The sequence below is a fragment of the Equus przewalskii genome, chromosome 2 (genome assembly GCF_037783145.1).
Source record: "Equus przewalskii isolate Varuska chromosome 2, EquPr2, whole genome shotgun sequence".
In the NCBI taxonomy this organism is placed as follows: domain Eukaryota; kingdom Metazoa; phylum Chordata; class Mammalia; order Perissodactyla; family Equidae; genus Equus; species Equus przewalskii.
Window position 1 is genome coordinate 27,979,412 of NC_091832.1, and position 26,396 is coordinate 28,005,807.

At 41.5% G+C, this 26,396-nt stretch overlaps 1 protein-coding gene across 2 annotated transcripts; it reads right to left on the bottom strand.

The window, feature by feature from the left end:
- Nucleotides 1-301: 301 nt before the first annotated feature.
- On the bottom strand, nucleotides 302-23,645 carry FAM76A (family with sequence similarity 76 member A). 2 transcript variants are annotated; one of them, XR_011533665.1, is made up of 10 exons: nucleotides 23,124-23,606; nucleotides 21,784-21,848; nucleotides 18,484-18,538; nucleotides 17,635-17,787; nucleotides 13,567-13,724; nucleotides 9,350-9,436; nucleotides 5,939-6,074; nucleotides 5,148-5,257; nucleotides 3,057-3,158; nucleotides 302-2,542 (listed from the first exon to the last, which is right to left on the bottom strand). XR_011533665.1 is itself a non-coding variant. In XM_070596833.1 (9 exons), exons 1-9 carry the CDS (start codon nucleotides 23,202-23,204, stop codon nucleotides 2,456-2,458), a joined length of 924 nt encoding a protein of 307 aa, XP_070452934.1. In that variant the 5' UTR covers nucleotides 23,205-23,645; the 3' UTR covers nucleotides 302-2,455. The 2 variants fall into 2 exon arrangements, 1 of the variants encoding a protein (XP_070452934.1); XM_070596833.1 differs by lacking the exon at nucleotides 5,148-5,257 and having other exon boundaries at nucleotides 23,124-23,645.
- Between the last annotated feature and the right edge of the window lie 2,751 nt (nucleotides 23,646-26,396).

Sequence of the window (26,396 nt, forward strand, 5' to 3'; positions counted from 1 at the left end):
AGCGAAATAAATCAGACAGAGAAAGCAAAATACCATGATTTCACTCATTTGAGGAATTTAAAACAACAACAACAATACATAGATACAGAGAACAGATTGGTGGTTACCAGAGGGGAAGAGGGGGAGGGGGAGGGCAAAAGGGGTAAAGGGGAGCATTTGTACAGTTATGGATGGCAACCAGATTTTTGGTGGTGAACACGATATAGTCTATACAGAAGTCGAAATAGAATGATGTACATCTGAAATTTATATAATGTTATAAATGAATGTTACCTCAATAAAAAAACTCCAACAATTATACTTGAGTCAATATGAATTTTTATTAACACACATTTGTCAAAGTCTGTACAAACCAAAACATTCTTGTGTTTTAAAATGTCCATTATTACAAACATACAAATAAACAAAAGGTGTTACCAAAAGTTAGCTACTCAATTTCATGGTAAAACAGTGTCATGATTTTTAAAAAGCAAAATTTTAAGACTGAGGTTTCTTCTTTCCCTTTTTGGAACTTGTGGAAAGTTATAAAATGTGTGGATTTGCTTTATATTAAATGCCAAGGCCTTAAAAAAAGATTTAGTATAAAACTAAATATGTGTTTTTATATTGTCACCTCATGTAACAGAATTTCTCAAGTCTTTAAAATTAAAAAAAAAACCATGACTGTAACTTTTTTCACAATCTATTCCCCATAGTCAATGTAAATGCATCTGAAAAATATGACAGTTTATCTTTACCTAAAAGGTTCTCATTCAAAGAGTTACAAAACTGTTGAGCACTGCCATTTCCCTTGCTTAAAAGGGAAAATTACATCCCCTACTAAAGCAACATGGTCCATTGTTTCTCTTATCAGAAGGAAGCCACTCATTTCCACTTCTGTGTCCAATTATATGCATGGATCCACCGTGAGAATGTTATCACAAATTATAAGCACTTGCTTCTAGGAAATGCCTACCAAGTTAAACTTACTGCTACAGTTTTGGTAGACTGAGGTACAAATGTCACTGCCCTCATGATTACCTCGAACTCTAGTACCCCACTGCATTAACAATTCCAAGGTTGTTGGTTTTATGCTGTTTCATGGCACACTACACATCTCTAATTCCCTTCACAAACATCACACAGAGGACCTGAGAGTATGGCTAGAAATGCAAATCTATCTCCTCTCCTGGAAAAGCAAATTGACGTGCCTATTGGGTCAAAGGAAAACAGGACACAAATAATTCTGGCTGAGGCCAAGCTGCTTCTGAGAAGCACCTATTTTCCCTACATTTCCATTAAAGGCAGGGAGTGTACAGGCTGGAGAAGGTACGCTGATATCATTTCTCCCAATCAGACTCAGAGTCCATACTTGAGCAGCTCATACTGACCCCAAAAATGCTCTGTAGTTCAAATATTCTCCCATTTTGAATCTGCTCATGTAAAAAAAGAATGTTCTCTGACAATGGCCCAGTATGACAACTGATACAAGTAAAGGATATTTTTTTAAAAAGAAGTGGCAGTGTGAGAATTTAAAATTAGTCACATAAAACAATCAAGAAAGGGGTGGGGGAGGGAAGCGTCCAGTATAACCTGGACAACCTTTCTTTCTGCCCTTACTTAAAAAGACAGACTGTTCAAATCTTTGCTACCTCCTTTCAGTAGCTTCTTAAACGCTCTTCCAAGAAATCCTTCAAAAGGCACTTAACTCCATACTTATGCATTGAATTGTTTCACTTTAGCAATCAGTTTTTAAGACTCGAAGGTAACAAGAAAAAAAAAACATCTGATTCTTTTACTAAAAGCTAGAGACTTTTTTTAAGAAGCATCACTTTTACAAGAAGAACAAGCTAGGTTACCATTATTCCTTTATCAAGAAAAAGGTTCTTTTTTAAAAAATAAATAAAACTCTGGCTATACATAGTACAAAGTTCATACATAATATACCTGGAAAAAAACCCAAGAGTATACCCTGAAGCAAAAGGTTTATTGGAGAGAGAAAGCCTCTTCCATTGTACCAAGTCTTAAGGTGGCAGTTTTCAAAGTTCAGAGGGTGGCAGTGATATGTAATTAATGCCAAACTATTTGCTCATGGGTATGGCAGGATGCAATGATGGACAAAAAAAAATCATTCTGCACATAACACTGAGCAGCGACCACCACACACAAATAGTAGTACCAAAAGAGAGAGAGAGAGAAAGAGTAGTAACTAGAGAATGGGAAGGGGGGAGCAGGAGAAGAGAGGAGTAAGAGGGTGAGAGAGAGGGAGAGAGCACGAAATCCCAAACATTCAGGCATGCAGTCATAACACAGCACAAACCAGGTGTTTCCATTCAGCCCACTGCAATCGCACAGAGAAGGATAACTATAATAAAATAGATTTCTTAAGAAAGCTTGCAATTCCCAGAAAACAGCCACGTCGCCAACCCTAACCCAGGAACCCATTTGCTGTTGCTGGGAGCCTCCTTGTCGTCTCTCAGGGAGAGGTTATAGTTCCTGACTTCTCGGACTTCTTGCTCTTGGACAAGGCAGCTGCCTGCTTCAGGAGCTCTCGGTTTTTGGCCTAAAAAACCAGTGCAAGAAGGATATTTTAACAGGATAGGGTATTTTTTTCATGCAGATGCTAAGGCAGACAACGTAGAGGGTCAGGAAGAGATGAACAAATTCTAGAGGTAGAAAATGACAGACAGCTCTAGGGCTTGGTTCGGGGGAAGAAAGTATTTGCTGGAGGTTAATCAGTGAACTTTAGTCTCCCGAGATCCACTGTTACAAAAGGATGCTCTATGCAACAAAAACAAACCATGGAGGGCCTTAATGTGCTGGATAAACGGAATTTATAATTCAGACATCTGGAATCACATCTGGTTTATCCAAAAATCAAATAACACACTTATCAATTCCACTTTTTTTTGAGGGAAGAAGATCAGAACGCACCCAAAAGTGAAATAACAAAAGGTATCTGTAGGGTGGATTAATGTCATCTGTCAATACTTTGAGAAAAATGGTATCTAAGAGACGATCACTTAAAACACAATCAGCTAAATATACCAGAGTTACCACATAAAATAAGCAGTCACCTGCAATTGTTCTGTGACTTCTTTGTGGGTTTTCTCCATCTGGTTCATTTTGGCTCTCATCTGAGATTCTTGGTATTGAAAATCAGCCTTCAACTCTGTGATCTGAGGGGAAAAAAGGCAGAGTAACCAGAAGAAATTTCTGAGCAATGAAGAATGTTTTGGTACCAGAGAGCTAACTGGTCCCTCAAATTAATGAAATCCAGGGTTCTCCTGAAGATCCATACCTAAATCAAAGCCAAAGAATTCCATATCCTATTTTTTCAAAAGATTTCCTGAAAATTACACAAAATCCTGAAGTCACGTTTCTGATACTTAACACTAGCAGGTTTTAGTGATTTTATGTATTTAATATATGCCAATAATCCTCTGATTACTCACCTCCAAATATATCAGTGATTACACCACAATACGATTGATGGTTTGAGAAGCCATGAGAATAACAGATGCTATAATTTACTGAATTTTTACCCTGTTCCAGGTGAACTCTTTGATTATATTACCTCATTCAATACTACAACCCTGTGTGGGGGGGTATATTATTCTTCCCATTTTACCCATGGGAAAACCTTTAGAAAGGATTAAGTAACGTGGCCAAGATCATACATGGTAGCAAGTGGCAGAGCTAGAATTCAAATCCCAGGCCTTCTTCTATTGACTATGCTATTCAAGGAGCACAGAGAAGAAATATGTAAATCAGAGAAGCGATATGTGAGCTGAGTTTTTTTTTTTTTTTTAAAGATTTTATTTTTTCCTTTTTCTCCCCAAAGTCCCCCAGTACACAGTTGTATATTCTTCGTTGTGGGTCCCTCTAGTTGTGGCATGTGGGACGCCGCCTCAGCGTGGTCTGATGAGCAGTGCCATGTCCGCGCCCAGGATTTGAACCAACGAAACACTGGGCCGCCTGCAGCAGAGCGCGCGAACTTAACCACTCAGCCACGGGGCCAGCCCCATGTGAGCTGAGTTTTGAGATAAAAGCAGCAACTGGCACATGAGGTAAGGAGAAGAGCATCCAAGCAAAGAGAGCAGTATGGGCACAGGCAGAGTGTGAGAGAACTGAGAGCTTGTTTGAATGACTAGTGAGCACGCAGAGTGGCAGGAGATGAGGCTAGAGATAGGCAGGCACGATGTGGAAAAGACTGTGTTCCATGCCAAGGAGTGTGACCTTGATCCTGAAAGTCATGGAAAACAATCTACTATTTGGTTTTGCTCCTTTTAAAATCCTAACTTTGCAAAGCACTAGAAATAAGTGTTCATTTTACGTCTACTTTGCAAAAATCCTTTTATGTGCTGCCATTCTGACCTAGTCCATGAAGAGAATATACCTGAGTCCATTTTCATCTGACAGTTATGCAGTAAAGTGGAAAGAATATGGGTCTCTTCCCATGAATCTCCACCCTACTGGCAGAAGAAAGCATAGCACAGTAGAAAGAACAGTAGAGTCAGAAAGACTTGGGTTCGTTTCTTTGTTTGTTCTGCCATTTACTAGCTGTGTGATTTGGACACGTCACTTCATCTCTTTGGGTCCATTTCTTCACCTGCAAAATGAGGTAGAAATTAGAGGGAAAGAATGCATGGGAAGATTCTAATGTTATAAATGTCTTTATTAGCCATTCAGAATGAATCATAGCATTCTGAATCTTGGCACAAGACAACATATAGCCTCAGGTTAAAAACAGAGGGAGGAGAACTGATTGGAACCCTCAGAAGGAAAACATTGAAGGCACTCTTCATCTATGAAATGATGATGATAATAATTCCTACCTCAAAGGGTTGTTATGAGGATAAATGAGTTAACACGTATAAAGCACTCAGAGTCAGACACACAGTAAGCATCCAATAAAAGTTAGCTATTGTTATTATTGTTAACATATTAAGGCAAAAATGAGATACTCTCTAAGAACCTAATAATAAGAAATTATAGACATAAATCAGAACAAAGATGTAAAAAGATCTCTTAAAGAGGGAGGATGATTCTTAGACCAGAGTAAGACTTCACTGAAGATATTAAGGTGTTTAAAGAGTGGGTCACTCAGGAAGGGAGCTGTCAGCAATAGAAGCAAAGTGACGCAAGAGTCATGGAGGAAGGCCTACCTGAACATTGTCCAGGGAGGAGGGAGACCTGGCCCACATACTTTGAGTATTACTGTCCCACGGACACGGCCATCCCAATAATAGAGATGGAGGCATCAGGTTCTCTTAGCCTGAGAGCATTAAAAATTCCAATTACATAACTATCTCCTCTTGTCCCAACTCCATGCTCATTTAGCACTTTTTGATTATGACCTTCCAAGGTAGCTCGTGCTGAGGGTAGTACAGTCATGCATCGCACAACAACGGGGATACATTCTGAGAAACGTGTCACTGAGTAATTTTATCATTGTGGGAACGTCATAGAGTGTACTTACGCCAACCTAGATGGTATAGCCTACTACACACCTAGGCTACATGGTACTAATTTTAGGGGACCACTGTCATATATGCAGTCCGCTGTCGAGCGAAACACTGTTACGCAGCACAGCACTGTACTCAGTTATATGCTCCGCTGTGAATTAAGAGGGGGCATCGTAGTTTTACACACCATCTCTGTAAGCTTGGTTACCACAAGTCCTCCCTGAGATGCGGAAGCTCCCTCCAAATGCTGAGAAGAATCAACTTTCTCAACCCACTTGACCGAGGCAAATTCACCATGGTAATACCACGCCATGAGTTATTTTGGCACACAGCAAGCCTCTCCCCAGGATATCCCAACCTTACAAATGGATCTCTCTCAAAGCATCAATGGTGAGTACCCAACAAATATCAGTTAGAGTTAGCATCGTGCCCTATCCCACATATCTTACCCTCACATCATTCTGGTCTCAGAGGCATTAACTAAACCGTACCTTCTTCTCTTTCTCTAAAATCATTTGATCCTTTTGATGCAGCATCTTCTTCAGAGTGGCCACTTCTTCCTTCAGTTGAGCAATGATGACAAAGTGGTCAGTGCCTGGTGAGTCCAGAGCCAGGTCTGGGGAAAAGCTGAGTGGAAAAATGGATGGGAAAAAAACCTTAACTTGGAGGAACAGACTTTTTTCTACCTGAGGACACATCACAGGCCACTTGACTGCAGACTCAAGGGCAGGAGCAACTACGTGAATTCCCAACATTAAGCACAATGCACTATACATGCCAGACTCAACAGCATTTGCTAAACTGCACAAGCAAGGTGGTCATCAGATAACTGCAGCAACCCAAACCACAACCTGCAGCATTCCTGCAGCAGCATCTCTCACACTCAGGACTGAAATAAAAGCCATTTCACAAGAGCCAAGGATATTCCATTTCAGGTTTATTGAAGGTCTCCAATTATTTATGGGTGAAACAGTCATAATTTCTTTGTGATTAGATAATTTCCCTAGAATCTGGATAAATTATGAATTGTAAGCCCATGCATTTTTCTTTAAGGCTCCCCACAAAGTTTGTCTTTTGGTTCTCCGTTTTCCACCCCAAAGCTCTGTGATGTGGTGCAGCTGCTGAGAAGCTGCTGCATTCTACCCCGGGAGAGTCAGTCCTTTTTTAAAATGATAATAAGATGACAAAATTAATAGGAAGGAAGCCAACTTCCCCTATACTGCAACTGGCCTGTTGATTATCACTTCCAATACCAAGAATTCTGTGACATTCAGTTAGGAAAGGAACAGAGAGGTGACAAACTCCAGAGTCACATCACAACCTGGGTTTTCACTGAAATTACCCCTGAAATTGTATGTACAATTCTGTGTATACATACAGTGGTTTCTAGGGTGAGGATTCGTAGCTTTCATTGTTGGTCAGAGGTGTCTTAGACCCAAAACAAGTTAAGGAATCACCACAGAGGGTCAAATCCTGCCCTTCCCTAGAGACTTCCCACAGGAAGCTCTTTACTTTTCCCAGGGCAATCTTTAGAGTAAAACACAAACCTGCTTTTCCTAAGCAGACACTGGACTACTGATTCCAAACTCTCTGTACCAATATAGCAACAATTCTAGTTCCGCCTTGCTGTTGGTTCTTTCCTATATCTTTAACCCCATCTAATACCCAGCATTTCTCCACACAGGTAGAAACTCCAAATAGCAAGCCAAATCACTGGATGTACCTCCTCATAGTTACCAAGTTAAACATTTCTATAGCTAGAATGGGCAGACATAGTCCATTGATAAGAATATTGTCCCTCAAGTCTACATCAAGCATATGAGAAAAATGTTCAAAGCATGGATCAATGCTTTCATAACTGGTGAATATGCAGAATTACTGGGTAATAAAAAGTAAGTGCAAAATAATAAAACAAGGCATACAGGAGAAAATGTTGGAAGGACCCATCAGAGTCTCCACCAGTTTCAATACCCACCAAGGGACTGTCTTCCCTCAACCCAACAGACTCTATTTAAACCCATAACTAGAGTGATGAAGGAAACGCAGTAATGGGCTAATATAATTAACTTCTTGTTGTCCCAAAAGCTCTTAATGCTCTGCTCTACCTGCTTCTTGAGAGAGGATTCTTCCCATACCAATAAATTGCTGACAAAACCAGTTGTGTCTATCCTGTGTTAGGGCCTGACCTTTCCAACTCTCTAACTTCTAATTAAGAACTGCTGGGAATCAAAATGAAAAAAGATGGCTAGATGAGAGCAAGGCAGAAAATTAGATCCAGTCTCTTTCCAAATACCTCACTACTTCTCCAGGAAGCTTCTTATCTTTCCCAAAAGCTTTTAATATAAGCACAATCTTCCTCAGCTTGAGCCAAAACCTGCCTTCCTGTCATTCCTGTCTATTGGTCCTGGGTCTGTCCTCAAAGGCCACACAGAATAACTCTAATCCTTCAAGTGTATTTCAGAAGGAGAATAAAATAAAACTACAAGGAAAGGAGGAGAATATCCTTTAGAAATAACAAACCACAAGGTGTGGTAGGGCATCACTTATTGTTGAGAGTGCCTTTTTATTGTCAATAAAATAATAAACAAACATGATCAAAAAGTAGCTGGTGCATTTTCTCAGGGAAGGAAAGCTAGAAATGAACTCAAGATTTTCCTCAAATTGAAGTTTTTGTTAGAATTTCAACATTAAAAAACATGAAATGAGTGGCTGTGAATTCTGCAGGATACTAAAAAAAAAAAAGACTAAGGTATTTTATAAGTATAAAACCATTAGAGAAATGGTTTTATTTAAAAAAACCCCTAAAGTAATATGTTCTCTTTGTACAATATGAAAGGCTAATGGGTAAAGAAAAAGAGGAGGAAAAATAATCAAACATGCCTCAATATTTAAAAAATAAATGAGAGAGGAGAATATGGTGGTATCAAAAGGTCAATGGGAATAAAAATGAAATAAGAGCATACATTTTAAAAGTATATGGATACTTTATAAGTGGGGCCAGGAAAGTGGATTGTGATTAATTAAAAACTGGGAGGCAGCTGCAACAATAGACAGTTCAGAAATGAGACTGGTAACATCTGGTACAGAAGTGAATTCGAGATAGATATTCAGTAAAAAAATTTTGGTCTGCATGACATTTTAAAAAAGGACTGTCAAAAAAACAAAAGCTTGTCAGAAGGAAAGGCAAGGAAAAAAACACAACAAGTAAAAAGAAAAGGAAAAATGTAATTTACCTTGTGCTATGAACTTTTAAATAAAAGAAATGCAAACAAGTGGAATAGACTAAGACTGCTAATGCAGAAACATTCAGTTGGAACTCGTATATGCATGAAAATAACTTTTGTGGCAGCAGAAAAATTTTATAAATTTTCAAGTTGTTAGTGTAAATTATTTTTAAAAACTAGCACATACATTTCAAGAAAAAATTATCTTTTACTCATTCTCTCCTGATCCAGCATCTGCATTGGGCTGTCTTTCTACATGCTAAGGAAGCATGGATTACCCCTCAGAGACTGAGCAACACTGCCTTACCTCCAACCTGTCTCTGCTGTGCCTCTTGAGACCGACTCCTGCTCTGCCTGGAGGAGGCTACAGGCACAGATCACAGTGAAAAGCATCCAGCCATTGACTTCTAGAATTAGTATGGGGAGTTATTTGTGGACTGCAGAATTCACCTGCTATTAAATCCAGTTATATGTTCTTGTCTGAATGACAAGATTAGACTTATAAATAAATATCAGTACTGCCTGTTAATAAGATAGCAAGTGGCTAGCGTAGTGACCTTACAAGGTTCTCTGACAACCATAGACTAGCGCCAAGGGACACCGTAAAATGTATTCCTGTTTCAGGAACTGTGTATGCATTTCAAATGGAAGTGTGTGCACACACTTCCATTGGCTCACCTGTCTCCATTGGTCGTGATTGACTCAAACTTGGATTTTTTCTTTGGGATTTCATTTTGAATTGAAGACGTAGAAAGTGTTTTCTGGCTTTTAATGGCAAAAAATAGAGACAATTAGAAATCAAAGATTAATTAAACATCAGAGTGAAAGTCCGTCAAATGGGACCACCATAACATCATAGCTCTTCTTTTTTTTTTTTTTTTAAAGATTTTAATTTTTTCCTTTTTCTCCCCAAAGCCCCCCAGTACATAGTTGTATATTCTTCGTTGTGGGTCCTTCTAGTTGTGGCACGTGGGACGCTGCCTCAGCGTGGTCTGATGAGCAGTGCCATGTCCGTGCCCAGGATTCGAACCAACGAAACACTGGGCCACCTGCAGCGGAGCGCGCAAACTTAACCACTCAGCCACGGGGCCAGCCCCATCATAGCTCTTCTATGCAAGAGATAATTATTCTTGATTATTAAAATCCGCCAACGTGTTTGATTTCATAGGTCCCGGATGCATGGGTAGTCCGTTTCCACGGGCCCCCCAAATTCTTGGCATTAATTAAATATTATCTGCTTTATTAACAACTATGAGAACAGAATTAATAAAACTTCAATAAGAAGTATAATCTATCCTATAGCTTAAAAAGTACTTTTATATTCATATGCATATGAAGATGCATATGCAATGTTTCACATGCATCTTATAATTCTGTGAGGTATATACAAGGTATTATTTCCACTTTGCAGAAACTGAGGCTCATCAAGGTTAACTGATCTATCCATGGATAGACAGCTGGTTAATAGTGAAGCTGGGACTAGGCAGCAGGTTGACATATTTCAACTCCTAGTCCAATTCTTCTTCACTATATCTCTGTGAATCTACAACACTAAAAATCAGTTGTAGCCCCAGTAAGTTCACCCTCTAAAACTGGTCTGCAACTCTTTCACTTTGATGGATGTCCAACTGCCAAGTCTAAAGGATGCTGCAGACCCTGTCTGACTCGACCTCTTTTCAGTATGTGATACCCTTGACCATGACATCCTTTCTGCCCCCAGCTTTACTGATAAAGAATTGGCAAATATAATTGTACATATAAAGTGTACAATGTGATGAGTTGATATATATGTACATTATGGAATGATTACCAGGATCAAGATAATTATAATTATCCATCCACCACCTCACACAGTTAACTCCTTTTTTTAATGGTGAGAATGCTTAAGATCTACTTTTGCAACTTACAAGTATAAGATACCATATTAACTACAGACACTCTGCTGCACATTAGATCCTCAGAAATCCTTCTAACTGAAAGTTTGTACCCTTTGACCTACATCTCCCCATTTCCTCCTCCCCCAGCCCCTGACAATCATCATTCTATTCTTTGTTTCCACGAAACTGGCTTTTAAAAAAAATTCCACAAAAAAGTACTACCACACAGTATTTGTCTTTATCTGACTCATTTCACTTAGCCCGACGTCCTCCAGGTTCATTCATGTCGTCGCAAACAGCAGGATTTCCTCCTTTTTTATGGCTGAATAATATTCCATTATATATATACACCACATTTTCTTTATCCATTCATCCATCGAAGGACATTTATGTTGTTTCCATATCCTGGCTCTGATGAATAAAGCTGCAGTGATCACAGGGGTGCAGATACCTCTTCGAGATAGTGACTTTACTTCCTTTGGATATATATCCAGGAGTTATTGCTGGATCATATGTTAGTTCTATTTTTAATTTTTTGAGGAACCACTATACTGTTTTCCACAATGGCTGTTATCAATTTACATTCCCACTAACACGGTACAAGAGTACCCTTTTCCCCACAATCTCGCCAACATTTACCATCTCTTGTCTTTCTGACAACAGCCATCCTAATAGGTGTGAGGAGACACCTCATTGTGGTTTTGACTTGCATTCCCCTGATGATTAGTAATGTTTAGCACCTTTTCATGTATCTATTGGCCATCTGTATGTCTTCTTTGGAAAAACATCTATTCAGGTCCTTTGCCCATTTTTTTAATGGATTATTTGCTTTTTTTGCTGTTGAGTTGTATGAGTTCTTCATATATTTTGGATATTAACCCCTTATCAGATATATGGTCTGTAAATATTCACTCCATCCTTCTTGAGTGCTTCTAGAGTTCTGTTCTCAGCCTCTACCTGAGTTATACCACTCAAAAGCTTGGTTTCAACAACTACCTACCCATTACAGGAACTGGAAATGGGTGTTTCCCAGATCAGTGGCATCAGAATTTTCTGGGATGTTTATAAAACAGTGCAGATTCCTGGACTCTATCCTAGATCCTACTGAATTAAACTCTGGCATGGGGCTGCAGGAATCTGCATTTTTAAACAATTTCTATTCCCACCGACTTTTTTTTTCTTAAAGATTGGCACCTGAGCTAACAACTGTTGCCAATCTTCTTTTTTTTTTCCTGCTTTCTCTCCCCAAATCCCCCCAGTAATAGTTGTATATTTAGTTGTGGGTCCTTCTACTTGTGGCATGTGGGATGCCGCCTCAACGTGGCCTGATGAGCAGTGCCATGTCCATGCCCAGGATCTGAACTAGCGAAACCCTGGGCCACTGAAGCAGATTGCGTGAACTTACCCACTAGGCCATGGGGCCGGCCCTCCCACTGACTTTCACGTGCTACCAATGGCCCGCCTTCAAACCTCTCTTCTGAGTTCTAGGCTAAGATCTCACTAAATAATTCTTCTTGATGCTTCAAACTCAACTTTTCAAAAGTGAACTTCTTTTCTCCCCTTTCTATATCCTCTCAGTTAAAGATCAACCTACTCATGCAAGTAAGAAGCCTGAGAATTATTGTTTACTCACCCAGCTCCTGCCCATCTGTCTGATCATGAAATTATCTAAGTTTCTTTGTAATTCTCCCTCTAAAGTATCTTCCTGAATCTGCCGCTTTGATCTTCAGTGCCACTGCCTCAGTTGAGGTTCTCGTAGTAACATCTCTTACCCAGACTCTTACAAAAAAGCATCTTAACCAGCCTCTCTTTTTTCTCCAATGCATTCTCCACAATAATCAAGGTTAATTTTTTACTGACCTCAGGATCAAGTTCATGCTCCTTAACAGGTCTGCAGGGTCTTGTTTCCTTCATTCCTGGGCTCCCAACCATAAAAGGACTTGCAATTCCCCAGGGTTCCATGTGGCTCGTGCTCTCCATGCTTTTGCAATGCTATTACCTCAGCCTAGGATGTCTCTGCCCCTTCCTTATCTGATGATTCCGACTCATCCTAAGATCCAGCTCCAACATCAGCTCTTTTCTGAGCCTTCTTTGCCTGACTTCCCAAAGCAGTTAATAACTATTGCCTCTCACATCAGTATCCTGACATTTCCACTATGGTGTCCATTGAATTATACTGCAATGATCTGATTACAGGTCTGTTTTCCCCACCAGACTGCACACTCCTGGTGAGCAGCGTGATTCTTTTATTCATCTCGATTCCTAGCAGAGTTCCTGGCCCATGAAAGTACTTAATAATGTTTGCTAAATGAACAAACAAAATCATAATGGTAATAACAACAAAGAGTAACTAAAATGTACTGAATGCTTCCTACATGCCAGTTATAAAACTAATCATTACGCATGTGCCATATAATTTACCTTCACAACAACTCCATGAGGTAATACTATTATTTCCCTCATTTTACAGATGAAAAAACTTGCCCAAGATCCCACACAGACAACCAGTAGAGACAGCATTCAATCCAGAGCCAGAATTCTTAACAACACTACAGATACTCTGAAAGGAAACTTAAGACAACAATGAAAGGACATCTTTTTGACTGGATCCCACAAGGACAAACCTAGAACATCTATCAACCACCTGGGCAAATATGCATTAAAAAGCTGAATTCCTCAGAAAGTGAAATGTCCAGTCTTCTAGGGAGATAACTCACTCTAAGTGTGGGAGAACATTACACGGGAAAGTGGAACAAGTTCCACAAACTTTTCAGACATAATACAAACCAAGTCAGGAAATCCTGACACCTTAAGGAAGTCTCTCTGCCCCTTGGGAGATACGTGAATTGCAAAATATGACAAAAGAGATTCCTCCTATAGACCAGTAACTAGAGAGAAAAGAATAGGAAAAAAATAGAAAAAAACCCCTACAAAATGGTATCTTTCATGGCTAACTGTGTGAGTATTACTTCTGCGTTACCAGCATCTCTAGTCCTATCTTCTGCATCTTGGGGCTACCTGTTATAATGGCTGCCACCACTCAGTCGACTGTACTGCTCCTTCTCCTGGTGGCTGGCACGCGAAGAGCTGCTCAGGTGCTTCCTCTGCTCTTTAGTCTTCTGAAGGACCCGTTTGTATGAAAGTGTGCACAGCCAGCACAGCAACTTCCCATCTACCTGAAAGATACGGAGACGAAGATAAAGAAGAGGGAAAGTAGTCTACAGGCACTCCAGAACTGGGGTACTGGCAGCTGGAACTTCTGGGTTAAGGCCCACCTCTGCCACTTCTGAGCTGTGTGACCTTAGGGAAGTCATTTAAGCTCTCTCTAGCTCAATTTCTTCGTGTGTAAAATGAGGGCTAATAGTACCTACTTTAGAGGGTTGTTGCAAGGATTTGGTGACATATATGTGCCAGGCACATAAAAATTGCTTAATAAATATGAGCTGCTAATTTGTTTATCTTTTTGTTTCGTTTTTCTTCAACTTAACAAATATAGACCAGAGCCAAGTTCCCACAGGATTTCTAAAGACACACATACCTCCACGGTGCTCATTAAGGAAAACTCAGCAGGGAGAAGACACAAGATGAAACATAAAATGTACACTTCAGTTTTAATACCTTATAAATGGTTCACAAAATAGTATGTTAGATATCTTTTCTCAGATGGAATATCCCCAGAAAAAGACTGTTGGGCAAGTGGCTTCCAGGGCCCCAGTCCCTGGTGGTAGCCTACCATGGCACTTTATTTAAATTAGAAAAAGTCGATCCCTTTGGGCAGAAGCAGCTCTGTACCAGGGCACAGGGTGCAGGGCTAGGAAAGTAGAAGGGGCTTCCACAATCCTCTGAAGCTGGAGTGCTTCTGTGCAGTACTCAGACTGCAAACCTGTCAGTGGGGAAGCCTGGAGTAGGTGGCAGGACAGGTGGGCTGGTTGGAATTACTTAGCTTGGGGAGGGAGTGTGCTGATATTTTACAGAATTTCAGTTTTCATGTCTTATTGCTGAAATTAGATTTTGTGCCCCATCTTGAACATGGGTAGGCTATACTGTCATTTATCTAAAGTATTTTTAATCTTGTTAGCAAAAGCCTCTTTGTACCCCACCTCCCGAACCCACTGGCAAGCTCATCAGTCTGAATCTATCCACTTCTTTCCAATTTCACTGCTTCCACCCAAGTACAGCCATTCTTCTCTCTCAACGATCTCCCTACTTCTTCTCTTGGGTTTTTACAAACCACTTCCACACAGCTCCAAAAGTGGGCTTCTTAAATGTAAATTTGATTATATCTCACCTCTCCTTAAAATCCAATGGTTTCTCATCATTTCTAGTATAAAATCCACTTTTTACCATGGCCTATGCTGACTTAAATGTAGCCCCTATCCGCCTCTATAACCTCCTTCCCTGGTCCATTCTGCCTTCTTTCTGTTCTTCCCATGTGCCAAGCTCATTCTTGCCTTAGGGTCTTTTCACAGCTGGTCCCTCTTCCTGGAATCTTTGCCTCCAGAGCTTCCCAGGGCTGCTACCTTCTCATTATAGTTTCAGCTCAGATGTTATCTCCTTGGAGGCCCTCCTGATTGCTCAGTCTAAACTGGCCTCCCCAGTCACTCTCTACCATATACTCTACTTCTTCAGAACACTTATACCTAAAATGCGGGTGCATTTATTTCCTTGTTTGTTCTCCCCCATCTCTCTCATACGCACAAATATAAGCTCTGTGAAAGTAAGGTCTTGTCTGTTTAGTTCATTCATCTATTTCCAATACCTATAACAGTGTCTGATATGTGATAAGCATTTAATTATTTGTTAATGAATGTAGGAATAGACTTTGAAATGAAACTTTGATCTGGTTCATTTCATGGTTATGGCATTTTAAAACACTTTGGAAGACTTTGCCCAGAAAAGAGCTTTCACTGAAGAAGAATTAGAAAACAAGGCAACTCCACTGAAAGAGAGCCAGCACTGAAGATAAAAATTACATACTGAACTACAGGACGCTTTATTTCAGATCTCACCTTTAAAAATATAAAATCACCCTCTGAGAATTAAACTATCATAAAGAAATAATCCTAGGTAACACTGATTACTTATCATGTACCAGATTTCTTTTGAATGGCTTTACACATAATAGCTCAACCTTCATAACAATGCACAAGGTTTGATCAGCCTCCTTTACAGATGAGGAAACTGAGGCACTGGCAGATTAATTTGCCCAAAGTCACACGGCAAATAAGTCAGACTTCAATGTGGGCATTCTAAGTCCAGATCACCCATCCTCAATCCCTAAACTTAACCCCACTAAAGTTTATGAACGTGTGATTGAAGATGCCTAAAAACATCCAAACTCCTAAGATAGGACTGTAACTAAGAACGCAGAAACTTAATGAATCTAATGTAATCAGATTAATAAAAATTAGCTATTCCTATTAATAACAAGATAGTTACCATTTATAAAAAGATTTAGCTATTCCTATTAATAAGATAGTTAACATTTATTGAGTTTTATTATGTGCCAGGCTCAAAATTAAGTGTTTTATATACCTATCTCAATTAAATCTATGTCCTTGTGAAGTAGTTACTGTTATTCCCATTGGAAAGATGATGAAATTGATGCATAACAAGAGTAAGTAACTTGCCCAGCTGGGATCATTCAGCTGGCTTAGGAGTGGGATAGGACCCAGGTCTGAGGGACTACAAAGCTGTGCTCCAACTATTATTATATGCTACCTCCTGATTACTCATTTATCTTCTCCAGTATCTTGATTCAGGGAGGAGGAGCCTGGTTGGCAGGCAAGAGTATTCTAACCACTGGAAAGTTATACCCTTCCATTGTAAATTAACGAATTTGGTTAGCAAGAGTCAGCTCTTGAGAGCCTAAGCACCTCTGGACACTGAAAAAGAGTTTCTGAACTGCATTCTTTGATTCAAAAAATATTTATTGAATACCTAGTATGTGCCAGGCTGCTGGAAATATAGCAGAGAACAAGATGAACACAGAGCTCACATTCTAGCAGGGGTGGACAAACATGTAAGCAAATAAATAAGATAATTTCTCATAACGTACATGTTATAAAGACTTAATAAAACAGGGTAATATGATAAAGAGTGACGGAGGGAGTTAGTAAAAGAAGCTCTCTGTGAGGACATGGCATCTGAGCTGAGACCTGACACAAGGAACCAGTTAAAACACTCCGGAGAGGGGGCCGGCCCCAGGGCCAAGTGGTTAAGTTTGAGCGCTCCGCTTAGGGGGCCCAGGGTTTCGCCAGTTCGGATCCAGGGTGCAGACATGGCACCGCTCGTTAGGCCATGTTGAGGTGGCATCCCACATGCCACAACTAGGACCCACAATTAAAAAATATACAACTAGGTTCTGGGGGGATTTGGGGAGAAAAAGCAGGAAAAACAAAACTACCCTCCGGAGAAGAGTATATCAGGCAAAAGGCCAGCCAGCACAAAGGTGGGAATGAGACTGGCATGGCTGAAGGACTGAAAGATGGCCAGTGTGGCTGGAGCAAGGAGAGAGGCGAGGAGTGTGATGGCAGATGAGACTGAGAGTCAGATATGTGCCTTGCAGGCCATGGAAGGAGTTTGGGTTTTATTCTAAGTGTAAGCGGAAGCCAGTGGAGGGTTTTAAACAGGAGAGTACCTTGACCAAATCGAAACCATTTTGATTCCACCAAGGTACCTTTATTCCACATAGAGCTTCCCTCTACATCATTTTCTTGTGATCTTTAACTTCAACAGACAGAAATATTTAAAGAGCCAGAGAGTAAAACTGTTAATGACTATATCTTGTTTAAGTCACAATCTCTCCTTTACAGAGTGCTATAGAATTTTGCCAATCACCACTTTACCTATATAGGATATTGTAATTCAGATTCTCATGAAATACTAACTCATGAAATGTTAGAATATGATGGCCCACATTTGATAAATGAAGAAAATACAGGCTGAGTATCTTCTTCAAGGTCAATAACAGAATTGGGAGAGAAACGGAGAAGTTTTTCTCGATTCTATGTCTTTTTAACACAATTAGCCCACCTTAATTTCTCTGAAACAGAAAAAAAAGTCAAGAAAAACACAGAGATTTACCTTCTTTCTATCATCTTTCCTGTCAAATGCACACTGCTGCTTGCACTGTTCACAAGAATATGGTGGTCCATATTTCTTCTCTGAATTTGTGCAGCGCTGGCATTTGTTGCCAATAAATGCTGCAATTATGTTGCAATACTGACAAGGTTTGGGCTTAAAGAGAAAAAAAGGGGTCAAATAAGAACATTATAAAATACCAGTGCACTTTTTAAAACAATGATTCCTATTACACAGTCCATTAATCATGGTAAAAATGTACGCTCAACTTCATAAATTTCCTTTTACACTGATCAAATACAGCCCAATTCCTAACACTACATAAAGTGTTTTTCTGCACAGGACTATTGATTTCAAAATAAATTAACGAACAAATAACAAAAACCCAATAGTGTATATGCTGGGACTTCTATGAGAAATTTAACAGAACCAGCTCTTTGGAGAAATCAGCAAGTGCTTCCAAATTTCTGAAAAGGCCTCTTTGCCATTATCAGTGTATAAACATGTTGGGAGAATGATTGCAAGGACACAGTATCCCAAATCCTAACACTGAGAGAAAAAAAAAAGCATTCATCAAAATGAATAGTCAACTGCTACCAAACAAAGAAGTCAAGTCATAGGATCCATCTTTCCCCTACTCTTTCCATACCAGTTACTGAAGCCTCTCAAGGAAAATTATAATCACAATCCTGCCATAGCGACTATAAACCCAGAACTCCTCAATACTAAGTATTAGCTAAGTTTCAGAGCTCAAACACTAGATAAATACGGTTACTACATTAACAGTCCACAGAACATGAGGTTCCCAGAGACCTGAGTACTCACTGTTAGGTACAGAGAAACTCTACTTACTGTTCCATACAGCTGCACATTCTGAGCACATTTCTTGCATATTGTATTGGTTTTACTGTAAAAGAAGAAAGAGACACAAGGCTTTTATAAGAAAAAAGTTGTTTTAGTTAGAATAACTGAAAACTGATTATTCCTTAAGCTCAGGAATTTGCTCATTGCTAAGTGCCAAGGTGAAATACGTTCTGGACACTTGGTTAACTGAAGGTTGAGTTATCTGGCCAATAACTCTTTTAATTATTTTGCGCGTTGCTTTCTTTTTTTAAACATTTTATTTCTCCTTATTCTGCTGAAAGCCCCCTGGTACATTACATAGTTGTATATTTTTAGTTGTGGGTCCTTCTAGTTGTGGCATGTGGGACGCCGCCTCAGCATGGCCTGATGAGCGGTGCCACGTCGGCGCCCTAGATCCGAACAAGCAAAACCCTGGGCCGCCGAAGCAGAGTGCGCAAACTTAACCACTCAGCCATGGAGCTGGCCCCTATTTTGTGGTTTTTAATTTTATTAGCTCAGACAAAATGAGACTTTGGCTAAAATGGAAAGTTATTTCTGATTATGACAACTCCAAGTATCACTAAGTAAAACTATCAGATATGGAAAGGACCCCCAAAAGAATATTATGTTAGACTGAAATGGACTTGCAGAAAAGAAAATAATTCTCCTCAATTCAGATGAGTAACAGAAATTTGAGGTGGGGCATAAAGTATATGTGTTTGGAATATAAATTTACAGATTTTATCCATGATGACCTTATTCCGTCTATGCTCCCCTCTGTAAGTAAAAGCATATGAAAACCCCAAATGTGGAGAAATAGATGCTATGACTAAATATTTTGTCAATATTTCCAATTTATCGAAGAGTAAAGCACTGACAAAAATAAAAAGGTCCTTTGCCTTCTGAAGATCCAGAGGTTATCTTACTGAAATGCCTGACCTGATAAACTGCCTTGAGAAAAAGCCATCTTCAAATAAAGTCTCACCCTTCACAAAGGGAGGTACAAGCAAATGCCTGATATGCAAGAACAGTTTAAGCAGTGCTCTGGGGCTAAAAATAAAAGCACACAGAAATCTAGTCTATCCACTATTTTTGACTATTTTCCCATACGATTCCTATGAGAATGACCATAAAGTTAAAACAGACAAAAGAAAAACCTCAAAGTAGAAAACATTTAAATTAAAATGAGACATTCAAACAAAATATTTCCCAGGGAAATTTTCTGCCATTTTAAAAAGGCAGTACAAGAAGTGAAGTACACTGAAAGTGACCTCTAGAAAGAGGATTGGCATCAGTGGTTCTGTGATGTTGCACATTTTGGTTTATACTTGTATTTATTACCGAAGGAGTGGGGTGTATTATATATATATATATATATATCAATATACACAAATGCTCTGACATCTTAGAAAACATGCAAAGAAAAACTATTTCTATGATCCATCTTGAATTAAGTTTTACGTATGGTGTAAATTAAGGGTCAAACTTCATCTCTCACCCCACACACACAAAAATTCAGGACAAATTATAGATCTAAACACAAAAGCTAAAACATAAAGCTTCTACAGTATATTCTGTGTTTCCATTTACATGAAGTTCTAGAACAGGTAAAATCAATCTACAGTGAAAAGGAAAATCAGAACAGTGGTTGCCAGGGGGAAGCGAGGAGGGTGTGGAATGACTGGGACGGGGCATGAGAGGACTCTCTGGGGTGATGTTAATGTTCTATATTTTGATAGGGTTTGAGGTTACACACACGTATACTGTTTGTTAAAGTCATCAAATGATGTACTTAAGATGTGAGCATTTCACTGTGTGCAAATTTTACCTCCAAAAAAATAAAGCACCGTAAACAAATATTGAACCCTAGTTAATGATATGCACACTGAAGTGTTTAGGGTCAAGCATAGTGAAGTCCACAACTTTAAAACGCATCACAAATAAAATGGATTAATGTACTGATGGATAGAGAGATGGATAGAGGTAAATACAGTAAATGTAAATTACAGAATCTAAGTAGTGGATATACTACTTAGTGGGTATTTATTGTCTAATTCTTTCAACTTTTTTGTTTGAAAGTATTCATAATAAAATGTTGGGGAAAATATCCCTAGAATTGAAATGAGGCTAATTAAAATTAGGCTTCTAGGGGCCGGCCCCATGGCCGAGTGGTTAAGTTCGCGCACACTGCTTTGGTGGCCCAGGGTTTCCCCTGTTCAAATCCTGGGCGCGGACATGGCACCACTCATTAAGCCATGCTGAGGTGGCATCCCACATGCCACAACTGGAAGGACCCACAACTAAAAATACACAACTATGTACCGGGGGGTTTTGGGAGAAAAAGGAAAAATAAAATCTTTAAAAAAATAATAATAATAAATAAATAAATAAATAAATAAATAAAATTAGGCTTCTAGGTCTATGTGTCAGCTAGCAAATGGACCTCACCCTGCTCAAGGCACTATCACCTACAGTTGCAGTTCCACAAAAGTTGAACTCACTATACCAATCAACCAGTTTGCTTATATTGAAAAGTCCCCCAAAGACGTGTGCTCACTCGCATCTAAGTGTTTTTCACACTTTTAAAAATGATTCACACAAGGCAAGTGAGTTTCAAATGTGACTAGGGCTAACAAACCCTTTATCAGGATTGTCACACTTCCAAAAGTATCTTCTTTTGTCTTATAAATTCTTCAAGCTCTGTACGTAAACATACTGGAACATGAAGCTCATGTTTTATTGTTGTGGGACTGGTCTCCTACTGTTAAGATCAAACCAAAACATAAAATTGTCAAGGATCTGAAAAGTAAATAACTAAAAACTTAAGCAATCGGGCCGGCCCCCTGGCTGAGTGGTTAAGTTGGCGCGCTTTGCTTGGTGGCCCAGAGTTTCACCTGTTCGGATCCTGGGCACAGACACGGCACCACTCATCAGGCCATGCTGAGGCGGCGTCCCACATGCTACAACTAGAAGGACCCACAACTAAAAAATATACAACTATTTACTGGGGGAATTTGGGGAGAAAAAGCAGGAAAAAGAAAAAAAGAAGATTGGTAACAGTTGTTAGCTCAGGTGCCAATCTTTAAAAAAAAAAAAAAAATTTAAGCAATCAATGAATAACCGGGAACAATATGTGTATTTTACACCCATCAATGTGTTAGAACAGGAAATTGCGGAATCTGTGTGCAATTGATTACAGATCTGTATATTACAATGCAACTGATTACAGATCTGTATATTGAAATGCAATTACAGATTTTAAGAGGTAAAAAGCCTGTTAACATCTTTCATGGTCAACAAAAACTGTACCTCTCCTGCTGGTACTCAGTCCTACAGTAGGTGCACTTCACAACAGGGTGTGCAATCCGACATTCCTGAAATGAAATGAGGATATAATTTTAAAAGGCAGTCAGAAATGGAAACAGCCTTCAGTGGGAGGCAGAAGACCTGGGTACTATTCCCAGCATAGCCACTGTGCTTGAGTGAGTCACTTAAACTTTCTGGGCGTAGTTTTCTTCCTCTGTAATATTAGCATCACTGTCCTGCACTGATGTGGGAGTTAAGAATTTATATGGTACTAGTCATAAATTGTAAAACAAAGGTATGTATGAATAAGTCTCAGACTGAGAATCAGAAGCCCTAATTCTAGTCCTGGTTCTGCCTCTGCCACTGTGTGATTTTTGAACAGGTTCACCTGTGAAATTAAAGCGCTGGATGAAAATCATTATTGCTTACATATATAAAACTTCCTTAAAATTAAAAAAATTATATATATATATAATCTATATAATGTTACATACATAACATTTTAGGCCAAAAAAGGCACTACAAACATTTGAGTTTTCTCATACCTGGTAAACAGAGCGACATACTCATGACCATTTGAGGCAATGGTGACATACAATTATGAGTTATCCATACGAGAGACACAAACTCTGAACTATCCGGGGATATCTCAACATCACTCTCCAGCTGGCTTGGTGACTTTCAACTGTCGCCTCACCGCACTTCTATTCACTTAAATAGGCAAAGCAGGATGAAGCAACTTAAAACGAAAAAGAGAACTTGGGAGCTTTAGGGGTAAAAACTGATCAGCAGCTGGTTAGGGTGAGGACCAAAGGGCACCAACTGGATGCTGAAAAATCCTCCTTTTGCTCCGTGATCTTGATAGTGGGGCTTTTCTATAAAGCCTCGCCACCTGCGACTCTGAGACTGACTGAAAAGTGCCAGTGAGGCGCCCGAGTGTGAGATCCTCCTCCAGGCAGCACCCAACTCTGGAGTTCAGTCCCAGGCGGGGCAGGGGGTCCCTCAGTCTGCAACCAGGCAGGAAAGCCAGCCCAAGAGGGATCTCCGGCGCGCTGCTCGGGGGCAAGCAGGGAGCCCGCCGTCCCCTCCCCCGACCTCACGGGGTCCAAGAACAATTCCTCACGGTTGCTAAGCACCCGGACACGCCGGCCACTGAGGCCTGGACCGGGCCTGGGACTCCCCTACTGGCCCCGCCGGCCCCCAGCCGGGCGGGGGCGGCTCCTCTGCTAGGCGGGCCCGCCACGCCCTGCCCGGGGGACCCCGCCAGGCGTCCCCGCAGAACCGGGAGCTCCGGGCCGCGCCTCCGGCGTCCCAGTTCCCGGCCGCCGCCCCAGCCCGCGCACCTTGCACAGCTGCTGCCCCTGAGACAGCGCCTCGAAGGGGAAGCGCTGGTGGCACTTGGTGCACGCGTAGAGCGCCGCCATGTCCGGCCGAGCCGTGCTCCCCGCCCCGCCGGCCCGGCCCGCCGCTTTATCTGACAGTCTGAGGCACAAGCTGGCAGCGGCGGCGGCGGCTGGCTGCGGGCTGCGGCAGGCGGGCGGGCCGGCGGGTGCCGGCGGACCAGGGCGGGCGCGGCGGCGCTGGACGCCCGTTCACTGGTTCATTTCGATGTCCATCAAGCACGAAGGGGCGAAACACGGAGCTTCCGATGACTCTGATTCGGTCGGGATTGGAATACGCCGCTTATGACGCGCGCGGCCTCGATTATGTAAAGCGCAGTCACGCGGGGGCGCCACTGGGAGGGACCGCCTCCCGCCCGGGACCTCGGAAGCGCCCAGACTCCTCCCACCTCGCTCTTGGTTCCCGCCCTCGCTCCTCCTCTCCCCGGCCGCGGACGCAGCCGCGCCTCTCGCGATATCGCCGCTGAGTTGTGATGTTTTGGTTTCCATGGAGCTGCCCTCACGGAACCGGAGGGGCGCGGATGGGCTGAGTCCTCCGTGTTGTTGAACTAGAACTCGGCCACCACCCCGAGCCTGAAGAAGGTCGGGGGCTTGTGAGACAACCCCTCCATCATCGGGGCAGGAGGACCCCGCACAACCCTCTCACTCGAGGGAGAAGAGGAAACTAGGAGAGGCAAATTAGAGGGGTGCCCTCTGACCGAGACTCCTAAAAAAAGGGGAACTCTAGGGTCGTTGACCTCCAGAGAGAAAGAGGGACGTCCCAGAGAGAGCACCCCTATGTTGTGGAAGAGGGGTGCTAGAGTGATGACAGCACCTCCAGGAGGGAGAAGACAGATACCGTGGGAGGCGAGGCCCCCCGCCCCTGAGAGTGCTCGTGCCCTGGAGGCCCCTCAGAGTGGGATGCAGTTGCCCTGAGGCCTGTTTCCTGCTGTGTATTAACCAGTTGCACCCCCACCTTCTCTCTGGACCGATCGACCAAGTGTCATTTCCTGGCTAGGCCTGGCCTGGGAAGGCAAGCCACACCCTCCTGGCTACTCTCTCGCTCTTCGGCTCCCAGCCTGGCGCATGTGGGGGCGGTCCGAGGAATTACCACCTCGTTTTGGGGGCTTTGGCAAAGTTTCCTGCAGTGCTGGCCTTTCCTCTGCCCTGTGGCGGCCCTTGGCCTTAGATTACTTTTGGCTCTGCCGGTCGCCTGTATGGTACTAATTGCAGTTCTACCTCAACACGCATTTTTAAGATTGAGGGCGCACTTATGGCTTCTAAATCCTTGCCCCAACAACATTTACTCTTTTTTTTTTTTTTTCTGAGGAAGATGAGCCCTGAGCTAACATCTATGCCAATCTTCCTCCACTTTATGTAGGGGATGCCGCCTCAGCATGGCTGAGGAGGGGTGGTATACGTCCGCACTTGGGATCCAAACCTGCCAACCAGCCGCCAAAGCGGAGCGCGTTGGGCCAGCCCGGCTTGCTTTGAAATCCAAATCCAGCCCCCTCCTTGTAGTTTTGCCCAAAGATGTGTATTGATCAAAGGTTTAGGCTCTGGAATCAGAAAACTAGGTTGCAAAATCACATGTCCACATCTACTAGCTATGTAACCTTGAACTTCTGAACTTCTCAGAGCCTCGCTTTCCTCAGTTGTACAATTTGGGTCATTGTGAGGATCAAAAACAGTACATGGAGGGTAATGGGGGGAACCTGCTTAAGGGATAAGGGGTTTCACTTATCCCCTTAGAGTGATAGAAATGTTTTGGAACTAGATAGAGGTGGTGGTTACACAACATTGTTTTGAATCTACTAACTGCCACTGAATTGTTCATTTAAAATGGTTTGTATTATGTGAATTTCACTTCAAATTATTATTATTGTATATATATATATATATATATATATATATATATATATATGTATTTTTAAGATTGGCCCTGAGCTAACATCTGTTGCCGATCGTTTTTTTTTTCTTCTTCTTCTTCTCCCCAAAGACCTCCCCCCCCCACCCCCGCCATACAGAGTTGTATATTCTAGTTATAGATCCTTCTAGTTCTATGTGGGACACAGCCACAGAATGGCTTGATGAGCCATGCTAGGTCCATGCCCAGGATCTGAGCCAGCGAAACCCTGGGCCGCCAAAGCAGAGCGTGCAAACTTAACCACTCAAATTAGTTGATTTGGGCCACCCAAATTATTTATTTTTTTTAAAGTATGCAGACTTGGCATCCAGACTGCCTCCCTTGAATCCCAGCTCTAGCACTTAGAAGCTGTATAACTTTGGTCGCATTAAAACCAAACAAAATAAACAAGAAATAGTACCTGGAACTTGGTACACTAGATAAATGTTAGAAGAAGAAACTGCATTTCTTTAGGGAGATACTGGTGCCGTGGATCATGTAAACACAGCCTCCCTTCTGGTCACACACATACTCCACACTGGGGTATGGGTCTCTCTATGTTCCCAGTGCCTCCAGTTCTGATCTTCACTCTATTAGCAGTTTTGCAATTGCCTATTTACTTGTTTTTCATCCAAAATATGGCATTATGGAAGGGAAGGACCATATCTGGGTCCTCTGTATCCTCTTCACCCAGTGCAGGGCTAGCTGATCCATTCACTCAACACATCTTTCTTATTTACTATGTGCCAGGCTCTGGCTTAGGCAATGGGGATACATTGGTGTAGAAAACAGATATGATCCCTACCCTTATGAAGCCAACAGTCCAGTGGCAAAGACAGCCAAAGAGCGAGGACTACGAATGAAAAGACACCCTGCAGGGGTAGAGAACAAAGCTGGGATAGGGGAGAGGTAGGGGGAGTCACTTGGGTAGAGAAGGTCAGAGAAAAATTTTCTGAGAAGGTTCCAAGACCTGAAGGTCAAGAAGGATTTAGCCACATGACTTAGCCAAGAATGTTCTGGGCAGAGGGAAAGGTGAAGACCTTGAGGTGGAATATTGCTTGGCATATTCAAGAAATGGAGGAGAGGCCAGTAGAGCTGGGGCTTAGTTGGACAGAGGGCAAGTAGAGAGGTTGGCAGGGGTCTCAGGGGCCAGATGGGTAAAGCCTGAAGACTCTGAGATGGCTATAGATTTTTTTTCAAAGTACAATGTATGAAGTATAGTGAGAAAGAAGCCATTGGCAATTTTTAAACAGACAAACTGACAGATTTATATTTTTCAGAGATTTTCTGACTACTACAAGGAGGATAGACTGTAAGGGGCCAGCATAAAT